The sequence below is a fragment of the Vombatus ursinus genome, unplaced genomic scaffold (genome assembly GCF_900497805.2).
Source record: "Vombatus ursinus unplaced genomic scaffold, bare-nosed wombat genome assembly UNPS02014786.1, whole genome shotgun sequence".
NCBI classification, from domain to species: Eukaryota; Metazoa; Chordata; class Mammalia; order Diprotodontia; family Vombatidae; genus Vombatus; species Vombatus ursinus.
Window position 1 is genome coordinate 49179715 of NW_020954564.1, and position 25480 is coordinate 49205194.

At 39.5% G+C, this 25480-nt stretch overlaps 1 protein-coding gene across 5 annotated transcripts in view; it reads left to right on the forward strand.

The window, feature by feature from the left end:
- Positions 1-25480, forward strand: part of LOC114046893 (multivesicular body subunit 12B) — a 327435-nt gene that overhangs the window by 75550 nt on the left and 226405 nt on the right. For all 5 annotated transcript variants that reach the window (XR_003569565.1, XM_027867501.1, XM_027867498.1 and 2 more), the window contains exons 3-4: positions 4126-4233; positions 16295-16391. Coding sequence is in view for 4 of the 5 variants with exons in the window: in XM_027867501.1 (XP_027723302.1) it covers positions 4126-4233; positions 16295-16391 (205 nt within the window). In the remaining variant the exon portion in view is untranslated. The remainder of the gene's footprint in view (positions 1-4125; positions 4234-16294; positions 16392-25480) is intronic.

Here is a 25480-nt window from a genome sequence, read left to right on the forward strand (position 1 = left end):
TATTGTGATTGTTCAAGCAAGAGATGAAGAGGGCCTGAACTAAGATGGTGGCTTTGTGAATAGAGATAAGGGACATATACAATAGATATTGTAAAGGTAGAAATGACAAACTTTGACAGCCAATTGAATACGTGGGTGAGTGTGACTAGTGAGCTGAGAATGATCATGAGGTTACAAGCCTTTGTGACTGGCAAGACAGTACTAGGAAAGTTTGAAAGAGGAGAGAGTTTGGAGGGAAAGATAATGAATTCTATTCTACTTCACATCTTCTCATCTTTCATGATTCTTACTCATATCTTTCTTTGACTCTCCCATTAAGGACCCACCCAATGCACTAGAGATCTTCCTATGGTTCTTTTTTGGATTTTTGTAGATAGCAGTGCAATACTTGGACTGTCCATGCATTGTTACTCTGTCTGGCTACATGTGTGGCCCACCTCCTTTTCTAATTGTATGTCTCTTTGATATCTTTTATAGCCTTTCTTGCATATGAGCCATTTGGGGAAAATAGGAGAATCACAGACAATCACTCCCTTTTTACAGAGATTTTCTGACCTAACCAACCATTTCTTACTCCTTCCTAGTACAGATCTGCTTCCCTTTACACATAACATGCTGATACCACAGAATTACATGGAAGTGAGTTAAGAAGTCATCAGGTTTAATATTATCTGAGCAAGATTACCCTCTGCATGGTATCTAAAAAGTAGCCACCTACCCTTTACTTGAAGACCTCTAGTAAGGGGGGAACTCACTGTCTCCTGAGGGTGTCCATTCCATTTTGGTAAAAATATAATTATCAGGAAATGTTCTGTTATGTTCATCGTAAATCTTCTCTCCTTGCTTCTATCCATTGCTCCTACTTTTGTTCTCAAGAGACAAGCAAAATTAGTCTAATCCATTTTGCACACAACAATCCTTCAAGTTCTTGAAGACAGCTCTTACCTTTCCTACCCCAAACATACACATGTGCATGAACACATACACACATATGCACACACACACACATTCACACACACTTACAGAGTAATCTTTTTCTAAAGCTAAACTGTTTCTTCAGCTAATCCTTATGTAGCATAATCTCAAGGCCTTTTACTATTCTGGTCACACTTGTCTAGATGCTTTTTAGTTTGTTGGTTCCCAGAATTGAACAAAATACTCCAGATGTGGTCTAAGAAGGGCCATTACCTCCTCTCTTTTAGATGCAATACCCCTCTTATTGTAGCTCAAGTTCATGTTAGCTTTAGGGCTGCCATGTAAGGCTGTTGACTTATATTGAGTTTGTGGTCCATTAAAACTCCCAGATCTTTTTTACACCAATTCTTGTCTAGTAATGCCTTGCCCATCCTATAATTGTGAAAGTGATTAAAACACACACACACCTATGTCAATTGTGGGACTTTATAGTGATCTCTATTAAATTTCATCTTAATAGAGTTGGCCTATCTTAGCCTATTGTTGTTCTAGCCTACCGAGATCTATTTGGACTCTTAACCCTTACATGCCTTCCCTACCCATAGGCCTTTCCTCTATGCCACTACTAACCCTCTTAGACTGCAGATATCAGCTGGGAGTATGCATGCATGCATGCATGCATGCGTGTATTATATGTACATATGTGTGTATACACATGTAGATCTTCTGTGTGTATATACATATATATGTGTATCTATATACATATATTTAGTCAGTCGATCTCACCCACAATCAGCATTAATAGATAGATCTATATATAGACATAGATGTTTATATAAATAGCTATATAGAGAGATATAGATATAGATGTATATATAGATATAGATATAGATCTATCTATTAATGCTAATTGTGGGTAAGATCAACTTCCAGGCAGAGGGTGCTGAAGGGCCAGCACCTGAGCCAGGGAGCAGAGATGATGAGGATGGGAGCTTAATAGCCTGCTGTGGCAGAAGGGCACACATGGTAATGGGCCATGTTCCCTTAGTGTCTGTACTGTCTTGGACATCTGTCTTCTCTAGCTTTTGAGAAGACTCAGCAGCAGGAAAGCTCCTTGACTCTCCAAGGTGGGAGGGTGACACTGTTGTGACAACAGTGCTACCAGTGCCTTTAGAACAGGGGTTCTTAACTTCTTTTGGCGTCACATTTTATTGATATGCACAAGCCATTCCTTTAACAGTAAGTTCTAGAATTTTGTCAGAAATCGTTCAAGTTCACTGACTTACGGTTTACAGAATTCACTCTTTTTTTAAAAATAAAATTAAAGCAATATTTATTCTTTTCCAGTCCTTTGGCACTTCTCTCATTCTAAATGATCTTAACAACAGCAACAACAACAACAACAACAACAATAATAATAATGATAATAAAACTTTGTGTTTTTTAAACCACAGTAATTTCCTGAGTCACACACATGCACACACACACACACACAGAGACACACACAGAGCTATCTGTCTTTTTTTTTTTAAGTCAATTGGGGTTGAGTGACTTGCCCAGGGTCACACAGCTAGTAAGTGGCAAGTGTTTGGGTCTGAGGCTGGATTTGAACTCAGGTCCTCCTGACTTCAGGGCCGGTGCTCTATCCACTGTGCCATCTAGCTGCCCCTACAGCTGTCTATCTTATTACTTCCTCCCATACACATTGAAATCTTCCTTGTAATGAAGAATTTTTTTTTTTTTTGCTTTTTGGTGAAGCAATCAGGGTTAAGTGACTTGCCCAGTGTCACACAGCTAGTAAATGTCAAGTGTCTGAGGCCACATTTGAACTTGAGTCCTCCTGACTCCAAGGCCAGAGCTCTGTCCACTGTGCCACCTAGCTGCCCTGAGGAAAATTTTTTTAAAAAATTGATATAGCATTAGTGTCTGATAACTTTTGCAAAATTATACTTCTCTTTGAACATCCTTTTGTCAATCTGGTAAAGGCTGTGGACTCCTCAGGGTAGCATTTTTTAAATGCATAAAATAAAACATGTAGTATTTGAATTATATTGAAATAGTTATTAAAAAACTTTTTTTTAAAGAAAAAGTTCCCAGACCCCAGGTTAAGAGCTTGTGCTTTGAATATCCAGCTATGCCCTTTCAGACTTCTCAGGTACTCCAATCTCAGCCCCTGCCCTGCCCAAGCCTTTCATCCACCTTAAAGTGATGATAAAGGAAGTTCTGGTTGGGTGGGCATCCTAGATGGGGTTGAAATCCTGGTGGAGCCTGACTAGTTTTGAGGCAGGGCACCCATGTTCCCATCTCACCTCTCCTGTATGGGTGAGGAGGTTTAAAGATGAGTGTTATTGACCATTCCCTTTTCCACTTTGTCTTGAGTGGAAGGCACCCTGTGGATTGTAGCTAAAGCAGCCAGAGGTAAGAAGAGATGCCTGGCATTAAGACTGTTAACTTGATTCTAAGGTTCTTCAGGCAAGGAAGCCTACATCTTTGATCTGCCTGCATAACCCCCACTGGTTCTATTTCTAGATCTTCCTAGACACTACAGTCTAGAATTCCTATTAATTTAACCACCCAGGTTCCAAGAGCTGAAGAGCTGTGTCACATCACTCTGTGTATCTCTCTGGTAACATTTCAGAGTGTGGTGTAGTGGAAGGAGCCCTGGATCCTGGAGGTAAATAAAGGACATGGGTTCAAATCCCTGTGCTGCCACTTGCCATTTGAATGACCTTGTACAGGTCACTTCTTTCTGTACCTCTGGTTACTCTTCTATAAAATGAAGGGGTTGAACTAGATGATCTTTAAGGCTCCTTCCAACCCTAAATTCTCTGACCCCTTTGGACATTTCCTACTGCTGAACTGTCCCCCTGAGTGAGCAGTAATGAGCACCTTAATGTGCTGACTTGTCAGATCCTTTCTTGGTATATTAGAACAAAAGTTGCTCCTTTCTCATTAGAACCCTCTTTGTTCGGGTGTCTTTAATCAATTGCTTCCCCAGGGACAGTATTTTTAGAAGTTGTATTTTTCACACTCTCGCTCGCCTTCTCCTTTTGGAAATTCTTTTCCCTGTGCCGAATGAAATGAACTAATGAGATGCCATGAGAGTTCGGGCCAGTGTTAATTGGAATCGGCATACAGGAGCCGCTGTGCACATGTACTTGCTTTTACCCTGGCTTCCCTAAGTTCCTTCTCTCTGTCTCCTTGGCACAGGTTGCACAGACGGCAGATGGTGTGGATGCTGACCTCTGGAAAGACGGCTTATTTAAATCCAAGGTTACCAGATACCTGTGTTTCACAAGATCATTTTCTAAAGAAAATGTAAGTTCAATAGTGCTTTTCATTGATGAGCTGAATACCAGATATTTACAGTCGTCTTGGATGTTTCTTTATCCCTTATGTGACTGTTTTTAATCTTCTAAAGATAACCACATTTTTAATAAACTGAGTGGAGCTGGGTGGCGTGATATAGAGTCATAGCACACAATACTTAATAGGTCTCTACTGTGTAGACAGCACAGGTGCTGGAATAGGCAAGAAGTTCACATAAAACGTGGTCCCTGCCCTCAAGGAGTTCATTGTCTGGTAGAGACAGGATGATACAGTGGAGTTGAATGTTTGAAACCTGGCTTCAATACTTATTTAGCTTTGGAGCCTTGTGCAAGTAACAATCAACTTTGCATTCTGTGAAATGAGAATTATATTATTTATATTACCTTTATACATTTTATGTTACCTATTATTACTTATATATTATATTACCTGTATATTGGTAAATTGTGAGAAAAGCACTTTTAAATCTTAATACCCTAGAGTAATTAGTAGCTGATATTGTTATTGTTATCATTATTACTATTAGTAGTAGTATTAGTCTATTAATGAGGACACTAGAGATCATCTCATCCAACCTGTTCATTTTCTAGAGAAGGAAACTGCTCCCCAGATAAGTGGCTTCCCTAAGAAAAGAGCATTGCATTTCGAGGCAGAAAACATGACTTTGAATCCCTGCTCTACTCCTTAATACTTGAATAATCTTGTGTGAGAAATTTCACCTCTCAGGGCTTCAGTACTCTCAACTGCAAAAGAAGGCGGTTAGAGTAGATGATCTCCAAGCTCCTTTCTCCTTTCTAGAGGTCAAGTCTTGCTTGAACCGAGGTCTCCTCAATCCAGTCCTGTGTTCCTTCTACCACGGTGTTGCTTCCATGGTATTCGAGGGTGGCGAAGTGTTACTTTACACTTGTTTTGAAAAACAAACTCTTTGTAAAGAGGTTCTCAGTATCATAGATAATGCTTTTTTTTTTGTTCTTTGTATATTGGAATATATGTGATTGATGATGATGGTTAAGTTTAAAATAAAGAAGAAAATTTACTAAGAAAAATTGGTTGTGAAGTCAAAGGGACCTGTTTCAAATCATGGTTCTTGTCAAGTACTAGTTGTGTGACCTTGGGCAGTTCAGTTCATTTCCCCTCCCTGTACCCCACCATCCTCAACTGTAAAATGGGGGGGGGGGTTGGAACAGCAGGCCTCTAAGCTGCCTCCTGGATCCAAACAAACCCTGTGAGGCCTGTGATCTCTTAATAGTTATACTATTTTCCTACATAGAGTAAATTTTATGAAAATTCCTCCTCTGTAGGAAGCTAAGAATCTTCTCTTACTACAATAGTTTAGCAAATCACAAAATAGTATACATGTAGAAATTTTCTGATGTATTATGACTTAAAGCTAATTGAAAGCATAACTAAAAAAAAAAGATGGCTTAAATTTTTTACTTGTTTCACAAATATGGTTCTTCCAATGCTTCCAAGAGATTGGGTTGCGTATTCTTTCTGTAGGATTTTCATGATAGGACATTTTTTTCTACTTCTTAAGAACTAGAAATAGCTCTGTGCCTTTGGAGGGGCAAGAGGAAGAGGGAAGCTCCATTACCCTCTTCTAGGTAGATGTTAAAATACAGCTATCATTGGATCACATGGATTTGAAACTGGAAGGGACATATCTCATAAAGGAGGAAACTCAGACCTACAGAGGTTAAATAATCTGTCCAGGATCACACAAATAATAAGCAGCAGAGCGAAGATTTAAATTCAGAAGTCCTCCAATTCTAACCCAACAGTCTTTCCATTCATGATACCACACTTTGATTAGTCTGGGAGCTTTCAGCAGTTGCAGCAAAAGTCTAATGAGGTTTCTCTGTCCACATTTTTGCCATTAAGATTACTCTTCAGCTATGGGGAGTTATCCATATGAAGAGTAATGGAAGGGCTGGAATAACCTAATGGCTGCTGTTCATCTAGTTTTGTTTTTTTTTAATTTAAATCAAGCAACAAGCACAAATTAAGCACTTATTCTATAGCAGGCACTTTGCTATTAGACTTGGGGTATGAAGAGAAGAGCTAGGCAGTCTCTGTCTTCAAGGAGCTCATATTCTGAAGTGGGTGACATCATGCAAACTGTGTCTATTTATTTGTTTAAAATGGGCAATAGCCGTGTTTACACATAAAGAGGTTTTCAAAGGATTCATAGGTGGAAATGACCCTAAGGATCACTTAGCTAAACCCTTTTACTTTACAGAGGAGGCAACAGAGCTCCAGAGAGAGATTATTTCTCATTCACAGTCATGTAATAAAGAAGAACTAGAATTTTAACTCAGGTCTTTCACGGATGGTCTATGAGACTAAGAGTATTTTAAAATATTGTTTGTTTTTCAAAACAAGTTTATGGTAATGCTGCATTACCCACATCCACTTTCAGTGCAACACTATGTGGTAGAAAGAGCACAGGACTGGATTTAAGAGACCCAGGTTCTAGCCCAGCTTAGTCACTGGAAACAGAGATGGAACTTAAAAATCATCTGCCCTAGCCCTTTCATTACAAATGACAGGACTGAGGGAACACTGAGAGCTGAAGTGTCTTGTATGATGTTACACAGCTACTAAGGAGCAAACCCAGATTTTCTGACTTTAAATTCATTGCCAGGTCTTTTGTCCAAATTCATTGTCCTTTCCACTGAAACATTTTTTTGGGGGGGGCAATATTTTATTTTTAGTTGAAGAATAATTGATTACATTAGTTTAATATTATCACATTTATTTTGAATATAGGTTTTCTTAAAATACAAAGCTACTGCCATAAAATGGGGTTTTTAAAAGGAAAAAAAATTACACACATACACTTAAAATTACATAAAATTTCCATGTAAATGTGTGCATGTTTACTGTAAAGACATAGGGACAGGGACTGAACATGTAATTTCCTTGGTATAATGAGCCTGTAGGTGAGGATACTCACCCTTCTAATGCATTTAGCATCTTCTCTTTAGCATGAAGTCTTAGGTGCTTTGGAATACTAAGTACTTGCCCAGGGTCACAGCCAATATCTATCAGAGTCAAAATTTGAACCCAGGTCTTCTTGCCTTTGAGGCCAGCTCTCTCTCCATTATGCCATATTGCCTCTATTTATTACAGAAGTTTTTTCTTTTTTCAAACATTGCCTTTAATTCCACTAAAAATGTTTTATTCATTCTAATCATCACTGCTCTCTTTATCTTTGGCACTTTGATTGTGTTGTTCTTTTCTCATTCTTCCCATGATGTGTATTTAGAGGGCAATCAGGCAGCTCTCGAGTTTTATAAAGGCTACATTTGGGGAGAATAGCACAGTCTATGTTAGAACAATATGGCAGATCTCTCTTTTGAGTAAAAATATTTGTGCAGTTATGTGGAGAGCGTACAGTCCTTTTTTGATGCCTCACTGTGGTATAGAGGCTTTTGATTTAGGATTATGCCAAGCAGACGGCTAGTTCTGGTACATCTGTCCTAGCCAGAGAAAAACTTTGAGAATTAGCCTAATTCTATGTTGATGTCTTCTAAGGATCACACTTGGAGAGGCTCATTACTGGAAGGTTTGCCAGCAGTGAATGGTTTTTTATTTTTTTTTCTGGCTACATAAAAAATGTTTTATTTGGCTGACAAAACATTCAAATGATCTGGGAGAAGTTTTTTAATCTTCAACTGAGTACCAACTTCACTACTAACAGAAAAGAAGCTCTTCCATAGACATTCCCCACCCCTTTGGAATAATTTTTGGTCACGGCAATAGGTGAAACCTAAGCCAAGCCAGATGGGTGTGTGAGGTTGTGACCTGCATCTGCATTGGTGGAGGGAAGCCCTGAATAAATCAAGTCATATATCCTTGGAGTTTTAAAGTGAATGAATAGGTTGCAGATGTTTGTTGTCTTGACAGATAATCCAGTAAGAAATGACAAGGACACTATCCTGATATTACAGGCAGCTAGCTGGAGGGTACCATGAATAAGAGGTCTGGGCCTAAAGTCAGGAAGATCTGAGTCCAAATCCAGCCTCAGACATTTACTAGCTCTGTAACCCTGGGTAAGTCACTTACCTTCTGTCTGCCTTGATTTCCTCGTCTATGAAATGGAGATGTTTTCAGGGTTGTTGTGAGGATCAAATGAGGTAATATAAAGCTCTTTGCAAATTGTGACATGCTATGTAAATGCTAGTTATTATTCTAAATAGATAATTATTGTTATATGGATGAAATGTAAAAACCACCTATTTGCTTCCAATTCTCTTTTTACATTTTATTGATTTTCAGAAATAGTCACTAATGAATAAGCTCCTCTGTGCCATAGAACCCTCTCTTCTAATAAAGGGAGAGCTGAACAAACAAAAACTTCCATTGACAGCCTATACAGCAGCCCCCATCTGTAGTCTCCTGCTTCTTTACTGAGAGGTTGGGAATGTCTTTTGTCATCTTAAATTTTAAGCAACATGGTGGTCAAGGGAGATGAGACCTTGGATTCTAGTGTACCAGACTGCTTTATTAGTCAGCTGTTTATTTATTTCATGATTTTATTGATTTCAGGTGTGTCCCTTATTAGCTCCTATAAAATGAGGTAATGTATGGTAATAACATTACCTAGAGAAGGTGTCAGATTCAGAGTCAGAAAAGACCTGGATTCAAGAGCAGCTGTGCCCCTTATTAACCATGTGGCCTTGTGGAAGCAGAAAGAACATTAGATTTGAAGTCAGAATGTCATTGGAGCTTAAATGCTGAGCTCGTTACTTCCTGTATGGGCATGGGGAAATCTTTTGTACCTCTGTTATCTCCTTTGTCAAATAAGATAATCTTGAAGGTCTATTCATGACCCTTTCCAAACCTCAGGTTCCTCATCTGTAAGAAGAGGATGTTGGAATGGATGATCTCTGAGGTACCTTCCAGTCCTAAGGTTCCCATGATTTCAAGGTTGAAGGTTGCTATGGCACATTTCAGAAAGAGCACTCGTGGGTTGGAGCATGTCCAGAGAGGGATGCCTGGGTGCTGTTGAGGGAACTTAGAACTTTATCACACGGAAGTCAGTTGAAACAAGTGTGTAGGCATAGAGAAGACCCTGAGGAGAACTAGTTGTGGTGTCAAAATACTCACTGGACTACTATGGACAAGAATTGTCCTACTTGGCCTCCGAGAAGAGGACTGGGATCAATGGGGAGAAATTGAAAAGAGACAAATTTCAGCTCAGAATAAAGAACACCTTCCTCATGACAAGAGCCATCCAGACATGGGACCTGCCAATAGGAAAAACAGTGATTTTCCTTTACTGGAGGTATTTGAGTAGAGCCTGTTTAAAAGGGATTCATTACCTTTTAAACCCATCATTAGATGGGTTGAACTCAATGAGACTGAGGTCCTTTCCTGAGCCTTTCATTTATTTAACAATATGCATGTGATCATAGGATTTTGGAGCTGGGAGAGACATTATGACTCATTAGTTCAACTTTCTCATTTTATAGGTGAGGAAACAGATCCAGAGAGAAAAAATAATTTACTGGAGTTATGCAGGTGATCAAGTAGTCAAGCTGGATTCAAATCCAGATCTTTTGACCCTGTATTCGGTGATTGTACCATGGTATGAGTCATTCAGCAAACATGTTCAAAGCACTAGCTTTGTGCAGGGTGCTCACTGTGCTCTTAAGCCCTAGAGTGGGGAACAGGGTTTAGTTCTAATAACTCAGTGCTCATCCCCCGCAGAACTCCTTGTTGGCTAGGAGGAGAAAGATAAGATACAAAGACAGTGATAATACACAGTAATACATAAGTTTACTTGAGAAATACAAAGTGCATTGTGAGCTAAGGGGTGGGAACAGGAAGGATTATTATCTTAGTGTTAGGTAAAAGAGGGCCTTCTCTTCTCTGAAAAAATACCAACTTTCCATTTATCTTGAGGACTTATGTTCATGACAACAGATATTTCTAGAATATATTCTAGGGCTTGAGATTAGCTTGGATCTTAATTAGGTGGGTAGCTAGCAAGCCTGTCTCAGGAGTTTGGGGAGGCCTGTCTGAAATCCAAGCCAGCCGCAGCCCCTCCCCCTATCATTTTTATTAATACAGAATCCTGGGGCTGGAGCGACACCACTTGCTGTGGAAAGATCGAGATTAATTGTACTTTTCATGCACTGTACTTTCTGCATTACCTGTAATAATAATGTACATAGATTAGGTAGGGAGGATATTAAACAGAAGGATTTATGAACATTTGAATATTAAGTTGGTTATCTGTGGCCACCTTAAATGCAAGGTTGTCAAAAATAATTACAGTATACTAGCAAATACCGGCTACCAGAGACAATATAAATACCCTGAGTCAGTGCATATTGGGCTTTTGGCATGAATCATTTGCTCAACAAGGATTGGGAATATGTTTCTCATATTTATGAGGAGGAAATGAAAGAGAGCACGAGATGGGGGAGGGGAGAGGAACAAGCAAAATTAATGGTGTCGCAGACCTAATGTATGAAGCCCATTACAGTGGTTGCTTGGTGTAAGAAGGGACCACACTTTTAACTGTATGAAGCCCAGACAATACAGACCTGCATTTTACCCTATGTGGAGGGTTTTTAGGTGTTTCTTTGAATGATCACCATCATGGATGATCCTCTCATGTAGTTGTGAGTGTTCTTGAATGGTTCAAGGATGTACAGGCAGCCCCCTCCACCGATGCAGATTACGGCCTCTTCTTGTTGAGCAGGTAGTCTCCTCGATTTCTGTGACCCAGACAATCCATTCTTTGGTGTCCAGCCCTCTGGTTATTAGCCTTTCTACCTTTAGTTGGGCTAGTCCTTGAATGATCCACATAAAGTTCACTTGTCCAGCTTTATAGGACCTGCCAGAACTTGGGCCTTAGAGCCCCATGGCTTCTGTAGTCCATGATACAGGGAAGAGTTTGTGCTGTACCACTCCCCACCCCACCCCCCTTCCCACTGGAACATAAATTCCTTGAGTATAGGGGTGATTTTCATTTTTGTCTTTGTCTCCCTAGCACATAGTGAGAATTTCACTTTCCTAGTCTGTAGAAGGGAGATAATGAAACTTATATTATCCTTTCAGAGGGTTGGAGTGGGGAAAGCTCTCTTTGTAAAGCTTAAAGTGCTATAGAAAAGGGAATCGTGAGGAGTCACAGTACAAGTGATAGTAAGGAGAGCGGAGTGGGAATCAGAAGATTTGAAGATCCACAATTCCAGCTCGGCTTTTTATTTCTTATGTTACCTGAGACAAATCATGTTACTTCTCTGGGCCTCAGTTTCCTTTTTTCTTAAGTGATGTAGTTGGACTGGATAGTTTCTTATGTTCATTCTAGTTGTGAATCTTATGTTCCTATAAGCCAGGCTCCTAACATTTTGAGTGAATATACTTTGATTTACTTGTCAGAGCAAATCCAGTTTAAACTCCTGACTTTGAGTGGCTGTCCTAGCCAGAGAGTGTACCAAGTGTCAGGACTCCCTGCTTGGCAGGATCAACTGTTAAGTTGCATTCTCAGCAGGCCTGAATTTTTCTCTCATTTCATAGGTGCAAAGGTATGTTGAGTATCCTCAAACATACCAATGTGTAGAGAGAAATATTTATTTCTCCTTTTAATTAGTAAAGAAATATACCAGCCATTGCTTGGTGTTGATGGCACAGTGATTAGCCGAATAATCATGTATTTACTCAGAGAAGGTAGGGGTTTCCCATCCCTGGATTGGAGGGCTTTTATGATGTGATGTAGATAGGATAATATTATACAATGTGAAACTAGCTTTATCTGGTTATATAATAGGAGAAAGAAAAGAAAACAAATTGGAAATTACACTGTGACAATTTCATGAAAGATCCAAAGTGGCTAAGTATTTTGAGGTATGACTGTGCTTAACACTCAGTTCCAGACTTCAAAGATTGCTGGTGAGTACCAACTTGTTTAAGACATAATTGTCCCTTAATAACAAAGACAATTAAGAGAATTAAGATTAAGAGAAATTAATTAAGAGAAAAGAGGAAAAGGCAGTTCAGCAAAACTAATCTTTACTTCATCCAAGTCTAATAGTATATGCAGTGTTCTGCGTCTATGGTCCTCTACCTTGGTCAAGAAGGAAGGGAGGCATTTTCTCATTTATTTATGCAAGATTTAGTTTCAGATTTTTTTCCTTTACATTTACATTGTTGTAAACATTGTGTGTATGTGTGTATATGTATATGTGTGTATATATATATGCATATATATGTGTGTGTGTGTATATGTATATGTGTGTTTTTTCCTAGTTCTGCTTATTTCACTTCATGTTAGTCTTCTCATGCTTCTCTGTAGAATAATGTATCTTTGAAAAAAGATGTGTACCTTGTTTAGTGATACTTGGCATTGTAGAATCCATAGAACAGCCCTTGAATTGGGAGTCAGAAGGCCTGGGATTAAATCCTATCTGTGGGCTTACTAATTGAAAGAGCCTAGTCTCAATGAGTACTTTGTGCTGGGGGTACTGAGACAGATTGGATATAGTGCCTGCTCTAAAGCCACTTACAGGCTAATAGATTTACAGAATAGTTGAGTTTGTAGGTCGTCTTGTCCAACACTCACCTTGGCAAAATGAAAACACTACCAGATATGGAGTCAGAAAACCTAGATTCTACTCCTGGTTCATGCTACTTTACTATGTGACCTTGAGGAAGCCACTACCTGTTCAAGCCTCATCTGTAAAATGGTCATGATGGTACTTGCACTACCTACCTCATAGAATGTTTTTAAGGAAAGTAATTTGTAGACTTTTGTAGTAGCAATAGCAGTGGCATTTCAGAGATGGAAAGTGAGATTCAGAGAGAAGCCATAGAACCAAGAATAAAACCCAGGTTTCCTGACTACTATCTCAGTATTGTTTTTACCAAACCATGCTGTCTTCTATGCTTTCTTCTTTTCAATCTTAGTTTCCTCATCTGTAAAATGATGATAATAATCCTTATACTCCCTCCCTCCTCATTACCTCAAGGTTGGCCCAAAGGTGATTAAATTTTTTTCTTCTGGTCATAACAATTCACAATGAGTAAGATACTCTAAGGCACAGAGGGGTTGTGTGGTACATTGATGAAACCGAGAATGCTTTAAGGAGTACTACCCATATAAGAGGACTGTTTTGTTTTGATGAAAACACTATGGTAATATGTAAAGTACTACACACACACACACACACACACACACACACACACAGTGTGATCTTATTACTTATCCATTCTATTTATATGTTGAGTATATGAGGTTCTAATGGTGTAGGTGGGGCAGCTAGGTGGTGCAGTGGATAGAGGCAGGAAGACTCATCTTCCTGAGTTCAAATCCAGCCTCAGACATTTACTATCTCTGTGACCTGGGTGAGTCACTTAATCCTGTTTGCCTCAGTTTCCTCATCTTTAAAATGAGCTGAAAAAGGAAATGGCAAACCACTACAATATCTTTGCTAAGAAAACTCTAAATAGGGTCATGAAGAGTTGGATACCACCGAACAACAACAATGGTACTCCCTCCATAAATGAAGATTTCAGCCTTTTCTAGCTCTTTTTAGATAGTTTCATGAGTTATTGTGGTCAAAAATAACCTTACCTGGTAACCAGCCTTTTAGTGATGAAGCTTTTCATACAGCTTAAGAGATCATGGTTCTTGGATAACAATCTGTTCCTGGGCCCAAACTTATGGTATTCATAGGAAAATTGAAGTGGAAGGGACCATAAAAATATCCACTCCAACTTCCTCATTTTACAGTGGAAGAAACATAGGATCATAGGATTTATAAGTTGGAAGAGACCTTAGGGACTATTTTTTTCTGATCAGATTTATGCTTTGAATACTGCATTCAATTCACCACATTTTAGGAAGGATATTGATAAGATGGAGGGCAAGCAGGGTAAGTAAGTAAGGGCCTCAAGCTCATTCCATGTGAGGATCAGTTGAAGGGATTGGGAGTAGTTAGCCTTTAGAGAAGACATGATTGATGTCTTCAAGTATTTGTAGGGCTATCATTGCAAGGATTACACTTTTTCTGTTTGGCTGAAGAGGACAAAACTGGGAGTTGGAGAACCCCATACCTACTAAGGTAGTGCTGTCATTAATTATATTATTACATCATTTGCCTAGGCAAATTGGGCTTGATGTAAGGAAAACCTTTGTAATGACGAGAGCTTTACAAAGGTGGAATGGACTGTCATGATAGGTATGGGATTCTTCCTCACTGGAGAACTTCAAGCAGAGTCTGGATGATCATTTCCATGTGTCTGAGGGGACTCTTGTTTTGTTTTGCTTTTTTGTGAGGCAATTGGGGTTAAGTGACTTGCCCAGAGTCATACAGCTAGTAAGTGTTATGTGTCTGAGGCTGGATTTGAACTCAGGTCCTCCTGACTCTAGGGCTGGTGCTGTATCCACTGAGCCACCTAATTGCCTCGGAGCTTTTGTTTGGGGATGGTTGGACTGCATGGCCATTGAGATCTTTCCCGGCTCTTAAGTCTGTGATTCTGTAATAGTTCAACTTATTTTACAGAAAGAGAACCTGAGGCCCAGGTTTATATAATTCAGGTATATGAAGTATATATTAGTCATGGAAACTGGAAGGAACCTGAGAACACAGTGTGTGAAAACATAGGATGTCGTAGTTCAAAGGGGCCTTAGAGACAAGTAGGAATTCGGGAGCCAGGCTTCAAACTCGTATGCTTTTATATCTTGTATGTACATAGTTGTTTTCATATTTTCTTCCACATTAGAATGTGAGTTCCTGGAAGGTGGGAACTGTGTTTTGGCCTTTCTTTCTATCCCCAGTGCTTAGTACGATTCCTAGCTAATAGTATGTCAACAAGCAGTTATTAAGCCCCAACTATAGTAAATGCACGTTGACCGACTTTGACTCCAAATCTAACACTCCTTCCACTCTCTAATACTGCCTTTTTAATAGACTCTGAACTCAAATATAAATATAGAAAAGACTATTTTTGAGTGTATAATTTGGAGGACGTGAAATAGCCAAACAAAGATAGCTTCACTCTGTATATGATACATGGGATTTTGCAAAAATTATACCATAATTAAAAAAATTGTGCAAATGTGCCTTGCGTTTATGTTGTCTTTTAGATTGATTTTGGAGCAGTGACATTTTAGCCTGGTAATTGATTCTGCATTATGTTCAAATGTGCATGTGCTCAAACAGTGACTGCCACAGGAATTTGCCCTTTCTAAAATATACATGTGCCTAATGCAGATGGTCAGGAGCATGTAGCCAAGCTGTCAGAACTCTGGGGCTATGTGTGCACAGCTGCCCTCTACTGGGTGGAACATCAGATTGTTGGAAAGCTTGGCTTCGCCCTTCACCAAACGGATTCTGTGGGTGACCAGGAGTAGGTCTGGGTGTCTTAAAAGATGCTATAGCTGAAACTCTTGCCAGAGAACCATACGCAGCCCGTGTCTAGCTGTTTCAGACTGTTAAAATGGCCACCTGCTGTAATTAACTTTCTGTCTTGAAGCTGGCATTAGTCATGAAAATATAAAATATTCAAGCTGGAAGGAACCTGAGAAGCCAGAATGTTAGAACATAGAATGCCATAGTTCAAAGGGACCTTAGAGATTCTCCTCATCCCTTACCTTTATTTTATAGGTGAGGAAACTTGCCAGTGGCAATGTTATGTGGTAGAAAGAACTTTGGGTTAGCATACTTAGCTTTTGAGTAATGACTCAGTTGCTTCCTAGCTCAGTGACTATAGGCAAATCACTTTACTTTGTGTCTCAGGTTCCTCATCTGTAAAATAGGGATAATAAGACTTCCCTTCCCTACCTCATGGGGATACTGTAAAGGAAAGTGTAAATTGTTTTTATAAAGGTCAAAGCACTAAAGAAATTTGAACTATTATTATTATTGCCGTTATATCCAGTACTCAAGCCTAGTTTGTTAGACTCCTAATCCAGTACTTTAGTCCTCCAGGCCTCATTGTGTAAAGCATGCATCATGAAGCTAAAATTTGAAAGAGGATGGTCTAGGCACTCAGGCTAATAGTCTGCTTTTTCCCCTCTCTTTTCTTTCTGAAGAGCCATTTAGGGAATGTACTGGTGGATATGAAGCTCATCGACATAAAAGACACACTACCTGTAGGCTTCATCCCGATTCAAGAGACTGTGGACACACGTAAGTCATCCTTTAGTACCTCTTGTCACAATTAAAGTTTTCTTCCTCTAGGAATGATTTTAACTGTTTTCTATTTGTGCTTTCTTTTGAAAATATTTTAGGAGTTTTATTGTGTGTAGGAACACAACGTGGCATAGAGAATCATAGAATTTTAGGGTTGAAAGGGGCCTTAGTATACAGAATGTTAGAGCTAGAAGGATAGCATATGGGTGCTAGAAGAAATCTTAGAACATGGAACATTAGAATGTAGAATGATAGAGCTGGACAAAACTTAGAAATCTAATCCAATCTATTCATTTTATAAATGAGAAAACTTAGGCCCATAGAGGTGAAGGGGTCTTGCCCTGGGTCAGAAATTTAGCCAGTGACTGAGCTACAGTTGAAGCCATCGAGTCTTCTGAATTAAAGGTCATCATTCTCTTTTATACCATACTTTTTTCCATTCTTACAGAAGATAAGGAGGCAGCTAGATGGCTCAAGCTCTGGAATCAGGAAGATCTGAGTTCAAATCCAGCCTTAGACACTTACGAGCTTTGTGATCCTGGGCAAGTCACTTAACCTCTGTTTGCCTTAATCCACTGGAGAAGGAAATGGCAAACCACTTTGCTAAGAAAATCCTATGGACAGTATTGACGTGCTATGATCCATGGGGTCATGAAGAGTCAGACACGACCAAACAATAACAATTCTCTTTTATACCATGCTTTTTCCATTCTTGCCTTTAAGAAGTATGTAAAGTATTCTGTCTGATACCATATAAATCAGAAAAGTGGTCTTCCATCTTAGAAGGTGTGATCCCCCAGATGTGACCATTGGGTTAGTTTGTACATGGAAGAAACGGTTTAAAAAGTTTTATCTTTAAGAGGTGTGTTCCTGATCAAGTTATCCTTATGCCAAAATTTGGCACAGGATCCAGATGCAAAAGGAAAAAAAATCAAAATCTTGGAAACAGAAATAGCTCCTTGCTTTTTGACTTCCAAAGCAAGAATGGTGTCTTTTATTAAATCCTCACTTCCTCTGGGCTTCTAGTTCACCTAACCAGGGCTGCCTCAGATTATATCATGTAAAAAGCAGTGTTGCTAGCTCCAGAGCAGCTTGGGGAGAGATAGGCTCAGAACCCTTTTCCTTCTGAAAACAATAAGGGAACCTCCACCCCAGCAATGACATAGAAAAAACAAGAACAGAATTTCTGTAGCAGTCTAGGGAGATGTGGGATAGTCACATTGAACAGCTATCAATTAGGTGGGAATAAATTGCCTTAGCAGTTTGGGCAAAGCTGGCTAGAAGGAAAGTAGGGACTCAGTATCTTGAGTGAGAATTGACCCTTCATCTCTGGTATGGGGAATGGACATTAGGCTTCATCAAAATGGGGCCTTTGTCAGAATCCAAGGACATAGAGTAAGAATACATAGAATTAGGATCCAGTAAAATAAACTGAACACAAAAACTGTACTCGTCATATTTAATCTTTGATTATGTAAAAGGGACCTTTAGGAACAGTATGATAAACACCAATTATCATATGGTGCTGCAGTAAATTTTGATATCATAGAATGTCATAGATCCTAAGTGCTATCATTTAGTCCAGAGGTTCTTAATCTGGAATTCACCTCTGCCTTCTCTCGCCATGGATAGATTCAGGGAATCTATTAAGAATGGGAAACTATTACTCAACTTTGTTTCAATATAATTGCTCTCTTTTGTAATATTATGCATTTGAAAATATTATTCTGAGAAGGGGTCCATGACACCAAAAAAAGGTTAAAAATCCCTGATGTAGGCAAACCCTCTTATTTTGAAGGTGAGAAAACTGAGGCCTGGAGAAGGGAAATAACTTGCCCAAGATAACCCACTTAGTGATAGAACTGAGACTAGTTGGAACCTACATCTCCTGAATCCAATCCCAGTGTCCTTTCTGTTTCATCCTGCTAGTTGCCACCAGCCAGCTAGCTGGCACAGTAGGGAGAGCATTGGGCCTGGAGTCAGGAAGACCTGAGTTCAAATGTAGTATCAGATGCTTAACTAGCTTGTGTGACCTTGGGCAAGTCATTTAGTCTTTGTTTGCCTCAGTTTTCTCATCTATAAAATGGGGATAATAATAGCACCCACCTCTCCTGGGGTTGTTGTGAGGATTAAATAACAGAATATTGGTAAATTGCTTATCATGGTTTTTGGCACATAGTAGTTTCCTTAATTCTGTCTCCTTTCCCACGTCTGTAAATTTGATTTGCACTGGACATAAATTTATTGTGATTTGTTTTGAATCTACTTATTTCAAGATATCTGATTTCCTTGGTGTGGGTCCTGTCTCCCCAGACATAGACTCTAACCTGATCTATGCTTTAATGTTTGTTGTTAAAAAAAATCAAACTGGAGGTAAACCTTCTGAGGATGAGCCTCTCTGCATGTAGCTGTTCTAATCCCCTGATGATAGACACAATCTATTTTTGGGCCCATCCTTAAAGACTTCCCAGATTGGTCCCACCTGCCACAGCTTGTGTTTCATTTTCATGACTTTCAAGACCCAAAGTCTCCTCTCTGCCATTCCCACCTATCAGCCAAGGTTTGGATATTTCCCTTAGACTCAGTTTGATTCAGAACACATTTATTAGCACACATAATGGGCAAGGCACTGTGCTTGATACTGGAGATACAGAACAAAACATGGCATAGTTCCTTCTTATAAGGAGCTTGCAGGGGATATGTCAATATATGTCTCTGTCTATACATAGATGTAAAATAAAGTATAATATATATGTATATATATAGTAAAGTATAATATATATAAAGTATAGGCAAAAATCTAGGTGCTTCAGGTAAGCCTAATCCAAGGAGGCAAATTTGACATCATAGTTATCATTGAGACTTGGTAGGATAGGACCAATGGCTGGAATATATGGCTCTCTTACCTCTGGAACAGAATATGTAAATATCTCCTCTCTTCTCCTCTCCTCCTTTCCTTTCCTTCCCCCCCCCCCCAAATAGAACAACTGCTGATTTATTGGCTAAACATAACGATAATGCAATCATTGGAAAGGTGCAAGAACCAATGAGAGGAATGCCTGTTCTAGATCTGATTTGGGCCAACAAGGAAGGATTGGTTGTGAAGGTGGAAGTGATTGAAACCTTGTGAAAAGGACTACTCTGCCTTAGAATTTGTGATAGAGGAGAGAAAAGCTGGTAACACTCTTATGTGCATTTTAGATTTGGGGGGAGCAGATTTCAAAGGATTTGAGGAAGTAAAGGTCAGATCACAGGGACTAAAATTCTATAGGGAAGGTCATCTCAGAAGGGATTTTAAGAATGAAACTCTAAAAGCACAAAGAGAAATATTTCTATTAGTGAGAAAAAAGGGGAAGAAGTTGACTAAAGAGACTGATGTGACATGCTCAGAAGATGAAAACGAGGGCAGGAAATGGAGGTTGTATATAAAAGTATGGCATGGGTTATATAAGAAGACTATTAGGGATGCTAAAGTGCAAAAACACCTGAAGTTGGAAAGACATTCCAAGGACGACAAAAAAAATTTTTTAAAACTGCATTGGTCAAAAATAGGAGGATCCAAGAAAGTATAGGACCACTGCTCTGGGCAGATCAAAAAATGATAGTGAATAAGAAAAGGAAATAAGAGATGCTCAATTCCTAATTTGCTTCTGTTTTCTCCACAAAGAAGAAACTAAAAGAGAACTAAAGATCCTTTAGTTTGGAAGGGGTGAAATAACAAAGGCTAATAGTGTTGGTGCTCAGGATAAGTAAGGAGGTTGTAAGGGAAGAAGATGCCTTTGATGACCTTAACCCTTGCTAAGAAGTCTTTTAAGGACATGGGAGACCTTGGCATGTTTGCTAGTCTCAAAAAAAATCATGGAAAGGGAGAAGTAAATGTTTAGAGAGAAAAGGTTGTTATTACTAGAGCAAGCTGATGAAGAGGATATATTCAAGGGCACAGATAGAGGGGGTTAGCAATGGCAAGAAGAAGGGCCACTTCCATGAAGACTGGAGAAAAGGTAGTGTGGACATGAGAAAACGTGGATGAGTTTTCACATGTGGAGTGAAGAATATAAAGATCTCCCAGTGGATGGCTTCAATTTTCTCAGCAAAGTAGTAGTCAAGGTTATCTGCTGAGAGACAGAAGCATGTGGGATAATCATAGCAGACTTGTGCTCTGAGAAAATTTGGAGTAGCCAATTCAAGCAGTATAATAGAAAATCAATTAATAAAGAATAAAAGGATTTCTAGGTAGCATTGAGTGTTCTGTTGCTTTTGGATAATATCTGTTCATTGTGGATACAGTCTTAATGGTTGTGTGACTTCTTCAGCAGTGTCTAGCAGCACAGGAGTAGGAACAGAGAAGATGGTCAAGGAGGTGATCCAGGCTTGAGGGACTGGCAATAGGTTTAATGGTGGTGGGGAATGGGATATAGTTGAATTAGCCACCTCTAGTATCAAGACAATGAAGAGAAGAAATTGAGGCCAGGGAAAGGGTGATATTTTGGGAGAGCACAGAGGGATGGAAAGACTTAAGGTCATTCAGAGAATGAAGACTAGGTTTAGAATGAGTAAATTATAGGAAGAAAAGAGGATGCAATGGAAAGGGAAGGTAGAGGAATATATAGACCATGCAGGGCAGGGTTGGGTTGGATATAGATAAAGTTATGGGGAGAGGTAGTCAGGACAAAGAATTTTCACTTCAGAAGGCAGTGACTGGATTGCAGAGGGAAAAGAAAAAGGAAGTGAGAATTTGCCAGCCATCGTATGGGGAAAGAACCAGTTGACCATAGCCAACCTCCAGGCTACTGTAATGAATGGACATGTTGTGGGTGTAGGTATTATGGCATCAATTTCCATGGCTTGTCAATCCAAACATTGGGAAGCAGGGGGTAGAAGGAATGAGAAGAAACAATAGGAAGAAGCATCTGCTTAATAAGTACCTGGTTATTAGGTTTCTCAGAGCTGAGCTGATTTAATTTCAGTACCAACCCTTTAGTCTTATCCCAAGATTATGATACTACTAATAACAATAATGGCTAACATCTATATTGTACTTTAAGGTTTGCAACTCACTTTACATGTGACATTTCATTTGGTCCTCATAACCCTGTGAAATTGGTGTTATTATTTTCTCCATTGTAGAGAGGAGGAAACTGAAGCTGGTCAAAGGTAGGTGATTTGCCCAGGGTCACATAGTTTCTGGGGCAGAATTGGAACTCAGGTTCTCCAGACTCCAAGTCCAATGCTTTCCCTACTAAACCACTTTGCTGCCTGGAGATGAAGCATGTCCAGAAGATATTCTGCAAGAAGAGTGCCCATCAGGCATATGTTCTCTGAGTTCCCCAAAGCACAGACCCTCTAGCACCCTTGGCTTCTTGAGGCTCAAAAATCATTGAAGGAAGAGCTCAGGACTATCCAGAAAGTCACACAACTGTGTTGACTGGCCCATAACTTATCTAATCTCAGTTGGGCCCTTACTATTGCAGGGAAGTTTTCTTATTCTTCACAGATGGACTCTACTAAAATCCCCACTGTGGTTATTCCAGACCTTTTCTCTCTTTAAACCCCCTCCACCAGCAGATAATATTGCCTCCCATTCCACATCCGAAACAGAAGCGATCTGCCATGAGCTTCCTCCTTCCCCCATTCTGTACCTCAAAACCCCATCTACATCACTTCATATTCCTTTCTATTTTACTCCAATCTCCAAGGAAATGGTGAACTTTCTCTTTGTCATGACCAGGCTCTCTATGTTCTTGATTCCATCCCTTCTGTCTCCTCCAGGGTCTTGCTCCTTCAGCCTTCCCTCTTCTCATCTTTACTCTCTCCTGATCTACTGGCTCCTTATCAAGTTTCCTGTAAATGTGCACAAGTATGAATCAGGTTCAGTTGGTACTGAAATTAAGGCTTTTAAGGAGGGGGTGTAGGCTTGCTTGAATTCTGACTCTTTATGTCCTTGCCCTGGAGCTCTAGAGAGAATCAGTTAAAGCTTATTTCTTGGATTCTCCCCAAAAAGGATGAAATAAAATCAAGTCTAGGATAGGTATTGATTTCCTTTACACAAAAGAAGTACTTAACACAAAAGACTCACAAGCATGCATTAACAAAGACTTAAACAAACAGCAGTAATAATTTATGGCTGCTGTTACACCCTCCCAGGAGGATGATAGTTAAAACATCAAAAACATGATGCATTTTGTTGCACTGCTGAATCAGCATTTCACCTTCAAGTCGGCTCTTCATCGTCTGAACAGTTCCTTCCAGTTCCTTGTTTTATGGGAAGTCAGTCTGTGAGTTGGGTCCATCTTTTTGCCTATGGCCATCTTTTCAAAGAAGGGCAATCAGAGTTACTGGATGCTCTTCTAAAAGTGCAGCTGGCAGTGACTGAGGACACAACAGCTCCCAGCCTCTAAAACTCATAGAGTAATCTCTAAGGTTAGAAATGTCCATCTCTGCATCACTGCTTAGTCACTAGTACTCAGGGAAGAAGCACAAGGCAGAAGCAGTAGCTAGGACTTTGAGACCCAGTCTCAGGTTTTCATAAGTGCACACATGCCTTTTTTGCCATGTACTAGAAGCCATCATGCAGCCAGTGTGGGAGAAGGATGGTCCTTCCTCCTGCCATCATAGGAGAGGCATAAATAGCAGATAGGAAGACTGAAAGGTCACTCTAGAGGATGAGATCATTCCCTTTAAGGTCTATAGAGTGAGCCATTTCTCCTGGCTTGGTGGTTAATCCTCTCTGACACAGGTTTAATTCATCCTCCCCACCCTTCAGCTATCTTGGAGTGGGAGTTCAAGGGATGCTGCATCATCCCAAAGCAAAGAGCCTTTTAGTATTGAGCCACATATTTTCTCCAAAGTGAAGAATGAGTGCTTTTCAGGCAGGACAGTTCACTTGTTCCAATGTGCAGAGGCAGGAGTGAGGCTCAATACTCTATGAAGTATGCTTTACACAACACAGACCAGAGGCTTGTTGTTTACTCTCCATTACACTGAAAAACCTTCAGCTGACTTTGTCATCTCCTTACCCGGATTTCCCTGTCTTTCTTCCTTTTCACAGACAAATTTCTAGGAAAAACTCTTCTTGCTCACTTCTTAGTCCCTTCCAATATGACTTCCAGCTATTCCACCAGTTAACTGAAACTGCTACCTCCAAGAACACTAATGATATTTTAGCTCCAGTGGCCTTTCCTCACTCCTTCCACTTCTTTGTGGCTTCTGGATACTGTTAATCCACTCCCTCCTACTGTCTGACCATTCCTCAGTCTCCTATGCTGAATCATCATCCATCTCCTGCACCCCAAATATGAGTGTCTCAAGGTTGGGTCCTCTTTACTCTCTATTCCCTCAGTCTTGGTGATCTCATTAGCTCTCGTGGCTTTGGTTTTTATCTCTATGCAGGCGACTCCCAACTCACCTATTAATTAGTCTCCCTGCTTCCACTCTCTTACCTCTCCATTCTGCTCTCTGATTAGCAGCCAAAATCATCTTCCTCTGCCATTCCCCAGCTTACTGTTGCCTTTAGATAGAATACAAATTCCCTAGTTTAGCATTTAAGTCCCTCCATAATCTGGCTCCAAACTGTCTTCCCAGCCTATCTTTTCATTATTTCTTGTTGCACTCCTTCTTACACACTAAGTACTGACCAAATGGGACTACTAGCTGTTACCTTATGTTGACATTCTATCCCCTACTTTTGTACATTTTTACAAGCTGACTTCCCCTTCTCCCACTCCTGATAAAATGTACTCCTTATCCTTTGCCTCTTTGAATCTTTTCATTCCTTCAAAGCTCAACTCATCTACTAACTATGACTTTAATTGAATGTCCTAGTTGTTAATGTTCTTCCCTTCCTTAAATTACCTTATTTTTCCTTGTGTATGTACTTGTAGAGTCTCCTTTTGTAGAATATAAGCTCTTTTGAGGTCAGGGAGTTTTTGTCATTTTGTTTTTGTATCTCTAGCACCTAAAACAATGCCTTGCACATAGTAAATTCTTAATAAATTCATGTTGAATGACTAATGTGGAAGTATGTTTAATGTGATTGTACATGTATAGCCTTTATCAGATTGCATGCCATTATGGTAAAAATCTTTAAAAATAATAAATTCTTGTTGAATTGGAGGGACCTATGCAGGCTTCATGGACGAGTTTGAGATAGACTTTTAAAAGGAGAAGATTTTGATATTTCATTTAAGTCTTGATCTTGTCAATATATTTTCAATATGGAATGTCTTTAGAAAGCAAAGAGGTCTTGTTTGAAGTTTGGGAAGACAAGGATATGGGACATGCATAATTACTTAATCTCAGAGTTGTTTATTATAGTATTTATAACAGGTTTGCACATGTACTAGTAATAACTCAAAATGTTTTTCAAGTAGTGCACCCCTTCCCTGGTTGAGCATAGTTAGGGAGTTAGTGTTATATGGAAGAGTATTAGATAGCATCGTAGTGGCCGAGTTTGAATCCCAGAGCTGGATATGAATCCCAGCTCTGCAACTATCTGTGTAACCTCTGAATGTCTTTAGAAAGCAAAGAGCTCTTGGGATTAGACTAGATGATTTCTATTGCCCCTTCTAGTTATAAATCCTGTGGTCCTGTAGGAGCTGACTGTTGATGTCTTAGAAGTACATTGATTCTTAAAAGGCTACTTAGTGTTCTGGAAGTGATAATTTGTTAGATCTCTCTCATGAAATTTGAAAGTTTCAATTGATGTGGCCTGATTGGATTAACCTTATCTGCTGATTTGAAGAACCCCAGGGGAGAGAGGAATCACCATGCATCATTGGGGCAAGACCAAATTATTTCTTGATCAGTTTTGTGGATAGGGCCTGGCCTGCAATATCAAGTATCAAAGTCATGCCTTGCTTTCTTCTTGTTTCAACTGAGCAAGAATTACTTAGGTATCTCATATATACAGAGAAGTGTATTATATTGATAAAAATGTGTCATTCAAACTTTGTGCCTGAGTCTGTACATTGTATACCTAGTTCTCTGCATATAGTAGCTATTTAATAAATGTTTTCCAAATAAAAAATGAATGGATGTATGTATTGTTGCTATGGGAGTTACAAAGGAAATTAGCAATGCCCTTCAAG